The following is a 16,582-nucleotide window of genomic DNA, read 5'->3' as shown; positions in this document are numbered from 1 at the left end:
CATTAATATTTTTCAACTGACAATTGATTTTTGAAAAAGTTTACCAAAAAAAAATTCAAAGTAACGCTTAATTATATTTACAGAAGTGATTTTGGAATGTTTAAAAACCATTTAAAATAGAAAATTTTTTTTTATAAAATTTTGGGGGTACCCCCTTTTGCCTCCCTTCCCCTATAGACGTTTTTGACAGAACTTTTTAATAAAGCATTTTTGGAGAATTGATGCAAAATTTACGGTCACATTAAAAACCGTTATGAATTTGGTCATTTGCATCTATATACGCGTTTGTGACGAAAGTTTTCAATAATTTCATAATTTATTCTCAAGTAAAAACTATAAAAGAAATCGATCATTGTATTACCGAAATTTACCGAGATATTTCAGTTTTAGCTTGTACAAGTAGTCATTTTAAAGTCAAATAAAAACAATTTGTTCATGTACCATTTTAAAATTGTCTTTTAAAATAACTTTCAACCATTAAATGATGCAATAAATGTGAAATGACATAAATCATATTATTATCATTAAAGTTTTTTTATTTATTAGTTATTAATGCATCTTTATCTTTAAGATTTCATATAGCTTCATATTTAAGGTTAATAACGATATCTTTTTTTTAAATAAATAATATTTTGTATCTTTCAGAGAACATTCGTATTAATTTTAATTATTTAAACCGTTGCATAGAATATATATTAATTTATAGCTTTTAAACATTAAATATTAGTATTTACATGCTAAGATAAGTTGTTAGAAATTCACTAGATGGCAGCAGTGTCGCTTGCTTGGTCCGTCATTTAACAAACAGTCATGTGTCGGTCCTGTGACCGTCCGGTGATCCAAAAAAATGTCAATGACGGGACCGCTCGCATCTCTAAATATAAAGCGCCTTGTTGCGATGATGGCGCCTACAATTCTAAAAACTTGAGTGCTTATTCTATGAATGATTATCTAGATTAAGTTCAAAAACAAAAAAACTCGGTCAATTGCTTTACAAATGATATAGCGACCTGAAATATTCAAATCAGCGAAAAACGCTACTTCCGTTGCTTATTTATAAAATAATTGTTTAACTGAAACTTGTAACCTTATTGGGTGTAATGAATATCATAGCAGATAAAATAAGCAATATTTTCCGTTTTTTATTTTTCGTTCCGCGATAACTTTTCCAATTTTAATGAAGGTTTAAAGTTACACGATTGATTTCTTTGTTCTGGTTAAAATTTCACTATTCTCTCTTTGGCGGGTTTTAAGCTCGAAATTCATCCATTAAAAATGTAAAAAAAAATTAATATTCAATTAAACTTTATCTTAAAATTTCAAAATAAAGAAATAATGAGAAGTCTACTTCTATTTTCGATGTCGAATGAACTTTTGCTTGCTTCAAGTGTGAACCATTTAATAGACTTTACTATCAAATAGCTACCGTTTCGCAAAATCCTCGCATAAACTCATTTCAATAACTCGAAAAATTAGTTGATTGTGTTCTCATTGATGATTTTTGGAAGCTTTAGTCCTTTCCCGGTTTGAAGTCTCGGTGTGAGCTGTATGGGGATGAAACCAATCACAGTTCTTAGTAAAGCTGTGTGAGTACACTGAAAAAAAGAAATATTTGTCCCAAATAAATCAATTTATTTGTGGCTTTTTTTTAAATATTTCTTAATGACAAATAAATATATTTGGTACAACAAAATATGACAGTTGATTTAAATAATTTTATAATTTGACGGAAATATATAATTTATTTGTGGTAAGTAATTGATATATTTGTGGTAAAGAAATTAAATTTGTGACAAATAACCTAAAATTTGGCGGTACTATACATATATTTGAAGCCCTTATTTATTTGTAGCAATTGGATCATTTCTTTACCACAAATAAATCACTTATTTCACACAATTAAACTACTCAAATATATTATATCTTTCTCCCAATTAAATATTTATTTGGCCATATCCAAATATACGATATCTTTGGCTCAAATAAATCTTTTTTTGAGTGTATCAGTTCAATCGTATTAGTGCATACATGCGCCCCCTTCTACTTTTTTTTCTGCCCCTTCTCTACTAAATAGGCTAGTGCTCTCACTTAAAAACGAAGACGTACGATTCAAATTAAGACTAGGGATTCAAGGTCAACCGAAAGGGTTAAGGTCTCATTAATGCGGTCAATTTTTTCGGTACCTATAATCACTTATAATTAAAGAAACAATTAAAAACTGTATTATAGTTAAGTTCTTTCGAATGTGTCTTTGATTCGCCTGGATTAAAGCCGTTACGAACAATGAATCAATCTAATTCTTGTTGTAGAAGTTATCATTCATCCTTAGGATGAACCTTTTTGGTTATCAACAACCAACTCTTTCTCATTTAAAAGATATCAGTAAAAGTCGATGAATTTTCTGAGATGTTTTCTTAAAATTTATCGCTCATATGTTTTTCTGTCTTTTTTCCACATTTACATTCGTATACATCTCGCTCTGTTTTCTATACGTGTACTATCTATCTATTTTACTCATGTGTATACTACTAGCGCCCTCTATAATAAACTGAACCAGCTGCCGAATTATTTATTTTTTTTAAAGGTTAGCTTTTATATTTTTTCTACTTTTCTTTATTTTTTGATCTACAATTATTGTTTATATGTATATATTCGTTATAAAAAATATGAGGACGAGAATTTAGTGTAACGTCTAAACACGTCGATTATTTAAGCTGTAATCCGGTGTCTTAGTAGTGAAGATAATCTCAGTTGGTTTTTCTTTCAGCTCGACGAGTGTTTTTACAAGGCGTCCATCTAACGGTGGCGTGTTGTCTAGTTTACTCTCGACGGGATCAAACAAAACGTATACTTTAATTTAACTGAGAAACGTCCCGACAAAGAGCTATAATGCAAAAAATAATGCAAGGGCATATATTTTAGCGGAACAAAACAATACTAAGAGACCGTACAAACGTATATTTTTCTTCTTGTTCCTTTTTGTTTACGTTTGTTTATAAAAAGAGGTTTTATCTCACGGCTTGACGCTCACGCTGTCATTAAAAGCTTCTTCCCGTTTTTATTTTATACCTCCTGTTTTGTTTATAGACAAAAATCTAGTCATTCTTTTGATTAAAAGGTCTTTTGTATTTAATTGGGACAGAAGGCTCTTGTGATTAGTTTGAGATGATTACTTCGACAATCGAGTTTTATATTAAAAATCATTCATATATTTATTCTCTCCATCGAAATATTACATTTTTTTCAATAAACTTTTTCTAAAAGTATGATTTCCTTTTACTTATTTTTAGTTTAGAGAAAATTTATATATTTTAGTTACTAAGTTTTAGTCTGCACAAAAAAAAAGAATTTTTTTACGCAAAAAGTTTTTACTCGACCCAAGAAAATTTTCTTAGGGCAAGAAAATTTTTGTCTTCAATTTATAATGCAAAATCTTTCTTGCCAAAAAATCCGATTTTTTGTGTCTGAAATTATGATCCTGAAGTTAGCAGACAATTCAAAATTTTCGGATTTTTTTTCAACAAATCAATTACAAAAAAAAAAAACTAAAAATATGCACATGTAGAAAATTTAAAAAACTACAGGTGCAATTTTTTCAAATTTTTATTTTTTATAATTTACCGTCTAAAATAAAATCCAAAAATTATTAGACGTCGGCTAACTTCTGTATTCTGTGAAATTAATTTTAAAAAAACCTAATTTCGAATTTTGAATTTTTATTTACATAAAAATCGTGGATTTAAAGATAAAAATAAAAAGTTGACGTAAAAAAAAATAGTGGCATAGATAACATTTAGTGATCGAGGTATGATTGAATCTTATCCCAAAAAAACATAAACAAGGCGCAAAGTATTTGAATGAAAACATATCTGAGCAGAAGGAATAACATCTCAGTCTAACTCTGAATTCGAGGTAGAGCAGAGGTAATTCCTATTGTTTCTACTGTCCCATAAATCCTGACTGCCCCACCAGTTCCATTTCCTGGGTTCCCCTACTGTCCATCCCTTCAGGCACTCGAACAACTTCCCCTCGGCTCTCCATCCTCTTGATCCTCATCTCGTTCCCTCTCTTCTCACCTCCTCGCCCACAATCACTTCAACTCCCCTACAACCTCCAGCTCGGTTTTCTACGGACACCCATCGACTTTCTCAGGCATCGTGCTCCGTAAATCTCGAGCCAGCTGTGCTTTACGACACACACGCAGTACAGTAGCATTGAGCAGTTCCGCCCGATACTATTCTCCTCTTCTGATATGTCTGCCGCGCCCTTTTTACCTTACACTCAACTCACATCTACTCTACTTCACTTCACTCCACCCCTCTCATTCTCTCCTTCTCTTTCTCTTTGCTCAACTCAATCTGCAAGAGAACAAGTAAAGAGACTTCTCTATGCGTGCTGATGTGCCGAGAAATAAAACTCAAAGAACCAAAGAAATAAAATATAAAAAAAAAAGAAAATGAACATGAAAGAGGAGAGAACGGAACATGGAATGAACTAGACTTTGATGAAAATGTACAATGAAAAATTTTGTCTTTTCATCATGTGTTGGATCCAGGCACTGGCACTTATATCATGAGCTTCCATGACTTTACTCATCGTCATACTTTTTTTGTTACAGATTGAGGACGCCATGCTGATGTTCGACAAGCAAACCAGCAGGCACAGAGGTAAGGTTTTTTTAATTACTATTTTTTTTTTATGGAAACAATTCTTGGGTATCATAGTCTTAAGAACGGTTATCAGATAATTTTGTCCAAGCTTTTCTCTGAAATAAAAGCTCTAAATACAAAGTGAAGACACAGACCCGATGCTTTACTCTATGAACTAGCGAAGTGCACTTAAATTTTTTGATAACTTCCATTTGCTTACGAGAAAAACTTGAATAAAGTTCCCATTTACTGTACAAGTGCGACAAAGATAGTACCGTTCATCCAAGAGTGCGAATAGAGAAACAAAAGAAAACATGTACCTGAAGATCGGAACGTTCGTCGTGGAACGTAAATAAGAAAAAGAAATGAAAAGTAAAAAATCTAATGGTTCTAGATTTCGGAAATGTTTCGCACGTCACTCGACGATGACAGGCCACCTACAATTACCTGTAAATTTGCCTTTAGACACAAATTTCATGAATTATTTTCATTTTCGTTGCGTGAAAAACGTTTCGATCTTCAGGTACATAAGAAAACGCGTCTTAGGACATTGATTGACACTACACAGTTAGAAATTTTGCGTTAAATTTTGTGTTGAAAAATTATTTGGTTAAATTTTTCGTGTTGATTTTCAACAGAAAGTGGTTAATTCAACACAAATCGCTTATGTTTTTTTACTTTAGCAGATTTTTTATGTTAAAGTTCTTGTGATATTTCAAAATTAACACAAAATTTGTGTTGTTTAGCAAGTTCAAGCAGCATTGGCTGCAAAGAAGCTTGGATTATAATTGATTTACAATAAAATATAAGGTACCGTGGGTAATAAGGCCTAGCTAAGGGAGATTTTGAATAGAATCAAAAATAAAAAAAATTTGGAAAATCCAAAAGTGCACGCCTCGAACGCTCATGTTATGTTTTTTTTTAAAAGTTAAATTTCGAATAAAATTGAATATCCCGCTCTTTTCCCATAGAAATTTCCATGGTAAATATACGGTAATAAAAGTGAAAAAAAAAATAAATAAGGAGAACATTCCTAATGAAAAATGGCGGCAGTGTGTGTTTGTTTACATGTAAGATTGCCGGTTTTAACCGTAATGATTTATTTTTAAAAAAACGAGAAGGCCTACAGTAGTGATTTTCGAAAGGAACCTTCTTTGCTTATTTCTGAAAATTTTGAAAAAAAAATTAAGTAGTTTCGTCAAGTCGTTCTCGAGATATCCGTACCACGCCGTTTTTTTGAACCACAGACTAATGGACGTCCACGATAAATTTTTTTTAATGAACTTTTTTTTATATTAATACATATTAGACAAATTAAAAAAAGTATCAGGATTATTTATTAGTGTTTCAGCTTTATATTGATGTGTTTTTCATAATGTGTAAGAGTAATAGAAAAAAAATATATGCACTTTAATGAGTGGAAATCGTGTGACCTTGACAGGTCGGTTATAAAGCACAACCTCTCCGCTTCGCTTCCGAGGCGTGCAATATTGGATTTAATTATCGAAATGTATCATAAATCTTTATTTCAATACATTAGCCATAAAATATAATGAAGTAATGGTAATTTATACTACAAACAAACAAAAAATTAAACTTTTACAAAAACCATACGAATAGGCCTTATTTTACTACGGTAGGGTAATAAGGCCTACGGGTTAAACAAACTGGAATAGTTTAATTATACTTAATAAAATTGGTATTAGAGATGAATCATCAGTTAAATTTAGCAACAATACTTTTTTAAAGACAGAAGACTAGATTGCTTTGCTCAACCACTTAAAACTATCAGTATCCTTTTTAAGAATCAGAAGACTAGATTGTTTTTTATAATTTCTTCTGCGCTACGACATCATATGACGGATGATGAAATATAGAAGACAGGGAACGTGGTATGGGAACTCTATAAACTTGTCGTAACATCTCTATGCAAGACCCTTCTACTAGAGTAGCCTTTAGCGGAGGCGGTTATTTTAAATATCATTTCTGTCACTTAGGCCTCATTACCCGACAGGCCTTATTACCCGCGGGTACCTTAGTCATAGATAACTTTCATATTTTTATGATCAGGTTCAATGATTTTTTTATCTCATTTTACGGAAGGTTAATTCGTAGCTCTGTTTTTTAGAAGTCACAGAAAATCGAGCTAATTGTTTGCTAAATTGACCCAAGTTGTACTAAGGTTAGATCAGTATACTTGAGTTAATTAGGTTGTGTGCTTGTATTTTATAAGTTAATTTTAACACGAAAAGTCTGTTAAATTAACACAAATTTTCTTTCAAAATAACAGATTTTGTGTTCAATTATTTGACATAAAATTTGTGTTAAACATCAACGCAATGCGTCGAATTAACACAAAAATTTGTGTAGACCGTTTGCAACTCAAATTTGTGTTGAATTGACCACAAAATTTCTAACTGTAGATTCTGTCGTGATAAAAATAATCAAAAAATTCCACAAAAATTCGCAGATTTATTTCTACGTATTTGTTCAATATTTAGAAAAAATTGAGTTTACTTTTTATTGTTAACTGAGTCATAAAGTCAATTAAATTGGAAGCTTTTGATAAAAATTTACATGGAAAATTTTATCAAATTCATATCATGAGAGCAATAAAAAAAATATATTTTTATCAAAAATCAGGAATTGACGATTACTAAAATTTAGAGGACAAAAAATTGACTAAAAAATAGTAAACATCGAAACATTTTTTGCAAATTGTAACAAACTGTGTTAGTGAAAGCGTATCAGTAAAAAACCTAGCAAATTTAATGGGATAATTTCACCGCGTGAATGTTACATGTGAAATAACTGTCACATAATTTTTTTAACGTGAGTAATTTAAAAATTGCTGACAATTTAAATTGCAACCAATTTCTAAAATAATAATTTTTTTACGGTATCATTAAAATATTTAACAAAAGCTTAAATTTATAGACCACTACAAAAAATAAATGTAAGCGGAAATTACTTGGTTGCAACATAAATAAAAATCTGTTATACAATACAAGAGTATAAATAATTTTTTTTGTAACATAAAAATTCGAGCTTAAATTTATAATGGACATTAGTTACAAACAAATTTTCGTTAAAAAAAAAAGTATTGAAAATAGTTTGCTGCCGATTGAATAGATGGCGGCTGAATATATTCCAATAATCGCGGGCGATCAGGAGTCTGGTTAAATTTTTATTCCGAGCTTTTGTTGTCATTGGTACTTTAGGTTCAGCTCGATATTCATTTTAACCTCGTCCATGGCGAAGTCCGTAGCCCGGGACTTGATAATTTTCAATATCGTTGCAAGTCGGGAGCCGGTAAAATGTATAGAGCAGATCACCAATAAGAGAAGAGGCTCATTGAGAATGTAAAGTAATAAAGCGAGGGTTGTTTGCTGTTTAACCTGGGTGGGTTACAAGCACATATGCCTATTATTATGCAATGTTTAGCGAAATATTAAACGTGGAGATGAATCGATAGCCAATAGAGTCCTGTTTTACCAGCTACCGAAGCACAGACGATAGAAGACAATCTAGAATGACTATGAATGTAAATGGTAAATGAAAGAGCAGAGTGAATTTCCTTGACGGAAAATTCATTTAAATCGATTGGATTCAGGAGAAGCCCAACAAGTCATGGAAAATCGCGATAAGAGAAGTGAAAGAGCCAGAAAGTGAGTGGAGTCTGAGTCTGAGTCTCAGGCTGGTTGAGCGAGACGTCGTCGAGTTTGTATATCGGCGAATATCTCTATAAATGTATAAGAACGCAAAAGAGAGCCTGAATAGTAAAGTGAGTTTCTTATTCAGCCAATGCCACTGGCACAACCTTCCAACATACCTTCCTAGATGAAAATGCTATTGAATGTCACTGTGAGAGATTACGCGTTCTTTTTTCAAAGAAACCACCGTCTATTCAATTTCATTTTTACTCTCCACACACCCTATTTTTATTTATACTCCCCCACATCAATATATATTCATTTATATATCGGGCTCCGTTGTTAGCTGATGCGATTTTTATAATATTTATGTACATATTTTAGTCACCAAATATTAGCTTACTCTATAACGAGAAGCATCGTCGTAGTGTTCGCGTGAACGAGTTGATTGTGGCAATGAGTGTTGATGTTAAGAGGCTCTATGTAGTCTGTATATACGTACGAGAGCACTAGAAAGTCCTGTGAAAGGAAAGGAAGAGACACAGAACGTAAAAAACGAGCTTGAGTTACAGAGACGATTATATTCGGACGACTGGTCAAAGGACTAGTGTGTATCCAGTTTGAGACGAGTAGTTTCTAGTCTCCCTATCTCTGATCCCCTAGACTAGACCATACTCTGGCTTGTATGCATGTTATCCATAAGCATCAATTCTGTGTCAGATGTCCATGCATTTGGTTAACAACTGGTACGAATAACGAGATTGCCTCGGACTTTGAATTGATGATATATTTTTATCTCATGAAATATATATGAGAAGGAATGACGTCGATCAGTTATTGGATCGTATGAAAGATCCTTTGACGGTGAGCACTTGACTGCATTTTCCCTTTTGTCCTGTATCGCTTACGAGACCGATTATTCACAGTCGTTTGGTTGTTCGGTCAATTGTTAAGGCGTCTCTTCCGCATCACATCTTCCGGTAAAAAGTTTAACCTATTTGTTACAATAAATGTCTATATATTAATATGACTATTGATTTAGTATAATTTTAAAGTTTACAAAGACAACTGCTGGGAATACTTGAACACGTTTTCAACAAGTTCCATTCTGTTGTGAGTTTTCAAGAGAGCTTGATCTCTGAGCTCTTGGCCACGTCTTGACAGTGCAATTATTCGCTGGAGAACCTGGGAGCTAGAATCTAGAAGCTACAAGCTCGTAAAGTCTCACGAAAACTTCTCAATGCAGGATGTTACGTGAGAGGTTTGACGTAATCTAGCGTACATCTTGGGCCAAGTGGTATTTTGTAAGCTTGCGAGCTGTTGCACGTATAATACGACCGCACAGTAGTTCTGTGTCACTGCTGACCTGAAACAACTGATGAAACCTGTAGCAAACCATGCCAACTTAATGACGTGACGTTTCTGGAAATGGTCGACTTGGTTTATCAAAAGACTTTAACTCTAGCTCACGAAACTAATGAGCAAGTTTCATAAAATGACATAGCAAGATTTTTCGAAACTGTTGACACTTTTTGTAATACTCGCATCTAAATCCGCTAGGATTTTCGAGCTCTTTGCCTGCATATATTTTCTATCAAACACCTTCGGTAGAATTCTGACAATTGGAGCATGTCGATGCTTTTCTATATTCCCATAATGGAATACAACGAGAATATTTCTCACTCGGATTTTCCTTTATTTTTTCTCGGCTGACTGCTGTACATAAAATATTTCCCAGCTAAAATCACACTGGAAACTGGATGTCGTAAACATTCGCGCCGATGAATCGAAGTAAAATCTCGGTAAATAAAATGTTGCTTGAGAAAACATCAATGACTGTGATATGTCTGAATGAACAACATCTTTTGTGCAGATTCTTAAGCACAAAGACTTCCGTATACACATAAATAAACACAGATGTACATATACATACAAATATGTAAATAAACATTCATCTGTACCAAGGGTTAAGCAAAAAATATAAAAGCAGGATCACATCTGAGCTAGGATGTTGCATGCAGCAGATGAAACATTTCCGTAATTGCACGCACCTGGCGCCCAACTAATGGAGCTCTCTTTAGTAAGACACGAAGCATCCTAGCTTCCTTCTGATAGGTTCAAGTGCATAACCCTGCTGCATGGTGATAAAGTGTAAAGGGAAGAGAAAGACTACCACAAAACAGGAGTATCGATAACGGTAATGGCGATCGTTTGAACCGCGTGCACGCGATTCGACAGCTAGTCCATAAAGCTTTAAGTGTTACCTAAAATTTAACGCTACTTGTAGCCTTTCATGACACAATCCATTTAAAGACAAGCTATTGTTCAATATTTATCATGTTGGTTAATCGGATTGCTCAGTTAGCGAACTCCTTTACAAATAAGACCCAGGTATTTCGGTGAGAAAAGTTATCTTTGTTGATATTACCCGAATATTGAACTCCTAGTCACTCGATAGTCGATACAGAGATAGAGGTGTGTGGTATCTAGGTGTGGTATCGGGATCGGAATCCGTTTTCTCCGATCAACCGATCATCATTATTATCATCATCACAGAACAGACGGTATCTAGCACGTGTCTCTGCTAAATTCTCCAGATAGCTCTCTAGTCCCCGGGGTGCATTAGTCCGTCATATAGCCCATATGCTACTGAGCAGCTTTGATATCCCGCGGGCACACAAGCTCCTTTGTGTGTCTCTGAGCCTATTACCACCTAAAGCGGCCACGCAATGTCTGACTATTAACTGTCGGTACTCTCGAGTCATCATTACCTGTCACACTCCTACTGCGAAAGCGTCAGAATTGAATTAATTCGCACTTGAAACGCATCAACCGTTAATTGGACACTGAGTACTTGCAAGTACTACTGATTATAGATCTACCCGTGACACTCTGTATGAAAAAACAATATATGGTTCAAATATACAAAATCGTATATGTTTGCAATAAAAAAATATATGATATATTATATTGTATACTATAATAAATCATATAGAGATTTTGGCCGATTTAATATAAAATTATGTACAGTGGTAAATATATGTATTCCATATATGTAACTTATATGTTTTTTATATTAAGCTATATATACATTTACATTTATCTTATAATATATTGTATTGATATATTCCCTTTTATATTCAAAAAATATAAAATTTTTATATGAAATGAAATATATGGTAGCATATAATTTATATTATATATGACACCATATATTCTCTTTGTTATATTTAAGCATGTATTTTATTCGGTGTATGTATATGTATATGGGTATATATATTCGCATCAAATTAACTAATTTTGAAAATTTTAACTGTAATTTGAAGAGTATATTAAAATTGAGATCTAATTTAATTGGAGTTGGTCATACGAATAAGAAAGTTTTTTTTTCCATGCATAATATAAATATATGTTTTTATATATGATCAGAATATATTTTTCGTATATGATAGACATATATATTTTTATGTACGATAAAAATATAGTTTTCGTATATGACAAGCATATATATTTTCATATATGATAAAATTATATTTTTTGTATATGATTGACATATATATTTTATATATGCTAAACATATACGGACTCGTATATCATGAATATTATATTTTTTAATATAAAAAAAAATATATCAGAAAATATAGTTAAATTGGCCACATATATTTTCTGATATTTATCATATATTTTTACATATATTTTGACCATATATGTTATTTTCATACGGGATAATTTTGAAAATTTGAACTGCAATTTAAAGAGTATATTAAAATTTATATCTAATTTAATTGGAGTTGGTCATACGAATAAGAAATTTTTTTTTCCATACACAATATAAATATATGTTTTTATATATGATCAGAATATATTTTTCGTATATGATCAGAATATATTTTTCGTATATGATCAGAATATATTTTTCGTATATGATAAAAATATATATTTTTCGTATATGATAAAAATATATATTTTTATGTACGATAAAAATATAGTTTTCGTATATGACAAGAATATATATTTTCATATATGATAAAAATATATTTTTTGTATATGATTGACATATATATTTTATATATGCTAAACATATACGTTCTCGTATATGATGAATATTATATTTTTTAATACAAACAAAAATATATCAGAAAATATAGTTAAATTCGCCACATACATTTTCTGATATTCATCATATATTTTTACATATATTTTGACCATATATGTTATTTTTATACGGGACTGTGAAGCAAATCCATTGGCAAAATTAAAATATTAATTAGCGCATTTAGACCACAAAACTACTCCTTTTCTGACGGAACTGAAGACTTTTATTATCCAGCTCATAAGAGCCGCTAAATTTTCTAGCTCGACGCTACAGACAGAATATGTTTGCGGGCCAGATTGTGGATAAAAAGCTTTACAAAGTACAATCTGCCGCACGTGTTGCACAGAATCTCATTGCCCTGTTTTTCTTGTTACTATTACTGTTGTTGTTGTTGTTATTGTTATTGTTGTGGCTGTTGTTGTTTGGGTTTTTGCTGTTGTTATTTGAGGAGTTTTCGGTTAAATATACAGAGATTCACCTTCCCCGGGAACATTCGCGTTGGCAACTCAATCCCGATGCCAAGGAAATTGAATGCTCGCGGATTATTATCAGTAAAAAAAAATTTTCCCAGCTCCTGTGGTGTTATTTATATTTATTTATTTATTATCATTGTTTTGGTTTGTTTAATATATTTATAGATGCATTGAAAAATGGTAAGTTAAATCTTTAGCATTGAGTAAGCGGACTAACGCGTAAAAAAAGTATAAACCTACGGGATAAAATAGATGACTCTATTACTAAATATATATACGGTGGAGCCCAGGACTCTGGAAACGTTCCATTATTTACGTCGGCGGACGTACGTGTAGTATAGGGGGATATGTATGAGTATGAGGACGAGGACGAGGACGAGGATGAGTGTGGGTGTGAGTTGAAACGGATGAGACGATAGTGGACGAATCAGTATTGCAGAAGGGAAAGATAGAGAGAAGAAGCTTGGGAAAATAACTGAGAGCTGGAGTAGTCATATGTGCACACAACAGACTAAACTAAATATATATATATATATATATATATATATATATATATATTGGAACACGAATGAATGGAGATAGCGAAAATGTGGAGTAGCAATAACTCGGAGATTAAAACGGAATTAAAAAGGTGTGCGGAATGCATATCTGTGTCAAGGGGAGACTTCTCCCTTCTATTGTCGTGTACGTCAACTGTTGTGCTTACCCCGAGGGATGGAAACTAAAAAAAAAATATGAGTAAACACCTCGATTGCCCGCGAGTTTTTTTTCTCTGAACCTTCACTTGCTCATATTTTTTTATTTTTTTACTTAAGCTTTTTATGCTAGAGATTGATATTTAAATTTTAATTACGTCCTGCTTTATTAGCCTGAGTTTTATCTTTTAAAAATTTTTATAAGTCGAGTACGATTTTTAGAAATTTTTCATAAATATTTAAGAGTTTGACGTTTGTGAAAAAAATTTTTTTACTCATGTACTCGGCACTGTTTTTAACCCAGGTAGAAAAATTTGATCTGATTTTAGTGTAACTGGACTGCATTTGGACTAATTGCCCTGTATTTGAACTAGTTGATCTATTTTCAAATTTTAATGGAAATTCTAAGCGGGTTTTTGATCTAAAGACAATTAAAAACAGACTAAAAAAAACAATATGCAGAAAAAGTCTAATTTCGGTCTGAATGAAATCAAAAGAAGGCAAAATATTTTGAGAAAAAAGTAATTTTGATCTACAGGCGACCAAAACTAGACTAAAAATTATTGAAAATAAGTCTGGAAAAAGTCTAAATAAGAAATAGTTCAGGCAAAACTTTGATAGTTCATTTACGAACTAGTTAGACTGAAATCAGATCAAATTTTCCGACGCGGGAATTTTAAAAGACATTTTGAAAAAAAATGAGTCATAATTTTTAGATACCAAAATAAGTGATTTGTTTTCGCACTTTGCCATTGAATTATTGTATAAATTTTGAACTGCCAGCAATAAAATTATCAACTGAGTAAATTTAAAAATATTTAAATATGAGTGAAAATATAAGGAGGGAAAAAAATTTTCCTGTAATGAATTAACTAAAAATTTCTTTTGACTGACGGAGCTCTAAATGACATTGGAATTTATTAATCCACACGAGAAGTTCGGGATGACGAAAGACAGAGAGTGAGTGAGGGTTGTTATGGAGTGCGCCGGGAGTGATGTTGGAACGAGTGTTAGCTAATGAGGACAAACACGACCCACGTCACCTTTTCTCGTTCTGCCCGCCTTTGCAAATCCTCTTCAGCTTTCGCAGCCTACCCAAGTATTTTATGACGTCGAAAATAATAACAAAAATAAAAAATAATAATAAATAAAGTCACTTGTTTTTAGTAAAAACTAAAAAACTTCCCCGCCTCTTTTTATTTAAATTATATTTGTTTATACATTTTCTTAGTCTATTTATTTAGATTTATTTGCATTTCATTTTTATTATCCAAGTGCTCGGAAAAACATTTTTTCACATTTCCCACCATCACCAAACACTTTATTTTCCCTTAGTTCCATTATTATTTTTTCGACTTGAAGAAAAATAATAAATTTATCATTAAGAATAAATAAAGAAATAAATAACGTTTTTATACAGCAATAAATTCTTTATGATTTTCTTAGAGCTTGTAATATATCATATTTGCTCAATCATTTTTCGATTACATAACCTTCTCATGTATGAGTAGCTTTTCCAATACTCTGCTATAGTCACTATGCAATATATATATATTTATACAAGAGTTTTTCACATTTCACTTTTACTTATATTTATACTTCTACTTCTATTCGCCTGACATTATTCGTACACACACACACTCACACATACACACACACACATATATATATATATATATATATATATATATATATATATTTTTTATATCAAGCATTACTTGGCTATCTATCTCACCCGTCGAACTTTAAAAAAACAATTTATATATATATATATAATGTAATAATAATAATAATAATAATAATAATAATAATAATAATAATAATAATAATAATACATACTGTAAAAAAACAGGGTAGGTCCAGGCGGTGTAGGTGTTAAAATTTTTGGTGTAAAATTTCAACACTGAATGCGGTGTTAAAAATAACCTCTGCCGGTGTAAATATTCTTTAAGGGGGTTAAAAAAATACCCTGGTGTTAAAATATGTTTTTGTGACAGACACTTGAAATGTACGTCATTTAGCGACTATAGCCGGCAGCTAAAAATATTAGATCAGATACAGCTGGTAAAAAAGATAACTAATCGTTCACTGTAAAAAATCACCGGAGTAAGTCCAAGCGGTGTAGGTGTTAAAATTGGCGGTGTTAAATTTCAACACCGAAAGCGGTGTGAAAATAACGCCGCCGTCGGTGTAAATATTTTGTACCGGTGTTGAAATAACGCCGCTGCCGGTGTAAATATTCTAGACCGGTGTTAAAATAACGCCGCCGCCGGTGTAGATATTCTTTACTGGTGTTAAAATATTTAACTTTGTGAATATTTTTACTTACTCGATCACTATACTTGTTAATAAATGATATTTTTTATTAATTTTCATAAAGAACTGACATTTTTTGTGTTTTATAATCTTTTAAAGTTAATACTCCAAGCGGACGCAATTTACTCAACTTTTACACCGGTAACCCCGCTTTTACACCGATATTACTGCGTTTTTACACCGGTTACCCCGCTTTTACACCGATTTTACTCCGCTTTTACACCGGTTACCCTGATTTAACACCGATATTTTTAACACCGGTGAATTACTTCTCTTACACCGGTGTAATTTTATTTTAACACCGGGCGGAGTTAAAATAAGTCCATTTTTAACACCGCTCTTTTTACAGTGTACTAATAGTGACGTCATTAACGGATCAAAAAATATTTTTTGGTTACATGTGCGATAGCAAACGACCAAAAAATATCGAAGTAACTCAACGAGCCATCTTGTGACAAAATTTATCATCATTTTAATTCGTCCACTTACCGACTTCTCTCTCATTTTTAACAAATACTCAAAACAATCTTACCAAATAAATAAATGCGGATTATAACCTGCTATTTATAGGCACTAAATGTAGTAAATTTCAAATATCTGTCACAAAAACTAATGTATTTATCTAGTACAATCGAGTCTAAGACGCTCGCGATCGATAGATAAACTACTAATATTATTTTATGTGCGATACATTTTTTTT

At 32.0% G+C, this 16,582-nt stretch overlaps 1 protein-coding gene across 6 annotated transcripts in view; it reads left to right on the top strand.

Annotated features, from left to right (window-relative positions):
• LOC130665690 (RNA-binding protein Musashi homolog Rbp6) overlaps positions 1 to 16,582 on the top strand; it is a 531,909-nt gene that overhangs the window by 405,422 nt on the left and 109,905 nt on the right. For all 6 annotated transcript variants that reach the window (XM_057466190.1, XM_057466188.1, XM_057466187.1 and 3 more), the window contains one exon: positions 4,619 to 4,667. In XM_057466190.1, coding sequence (XP_057322173.1) covers positions 4,619 to 4,667 — 49 coding nt within the window. The remainder of the gene's footprint in view (positions 1 to 4,618; positions 4,668 to 16,582) is intronic.

This window comes from Microplitis mediator, chromosome 3 (assembly GCF_029852145.1).
Source record: "Microplitis mediator isolate UGA2020A chromosome 3, iyMicMedi2.1, whole genome shotgun sequence".
Lineage (NCBI taxonomy): Eukaryota > Metazoa > Arthropoda > Insecta > Hymenoptera > Braconidae > Microplitis > Microplitis mediator.
Note: the sequence above shows the minus strand (reverse complement) of the source record. Positions and strands in the feature narration are given on the sequence as shown.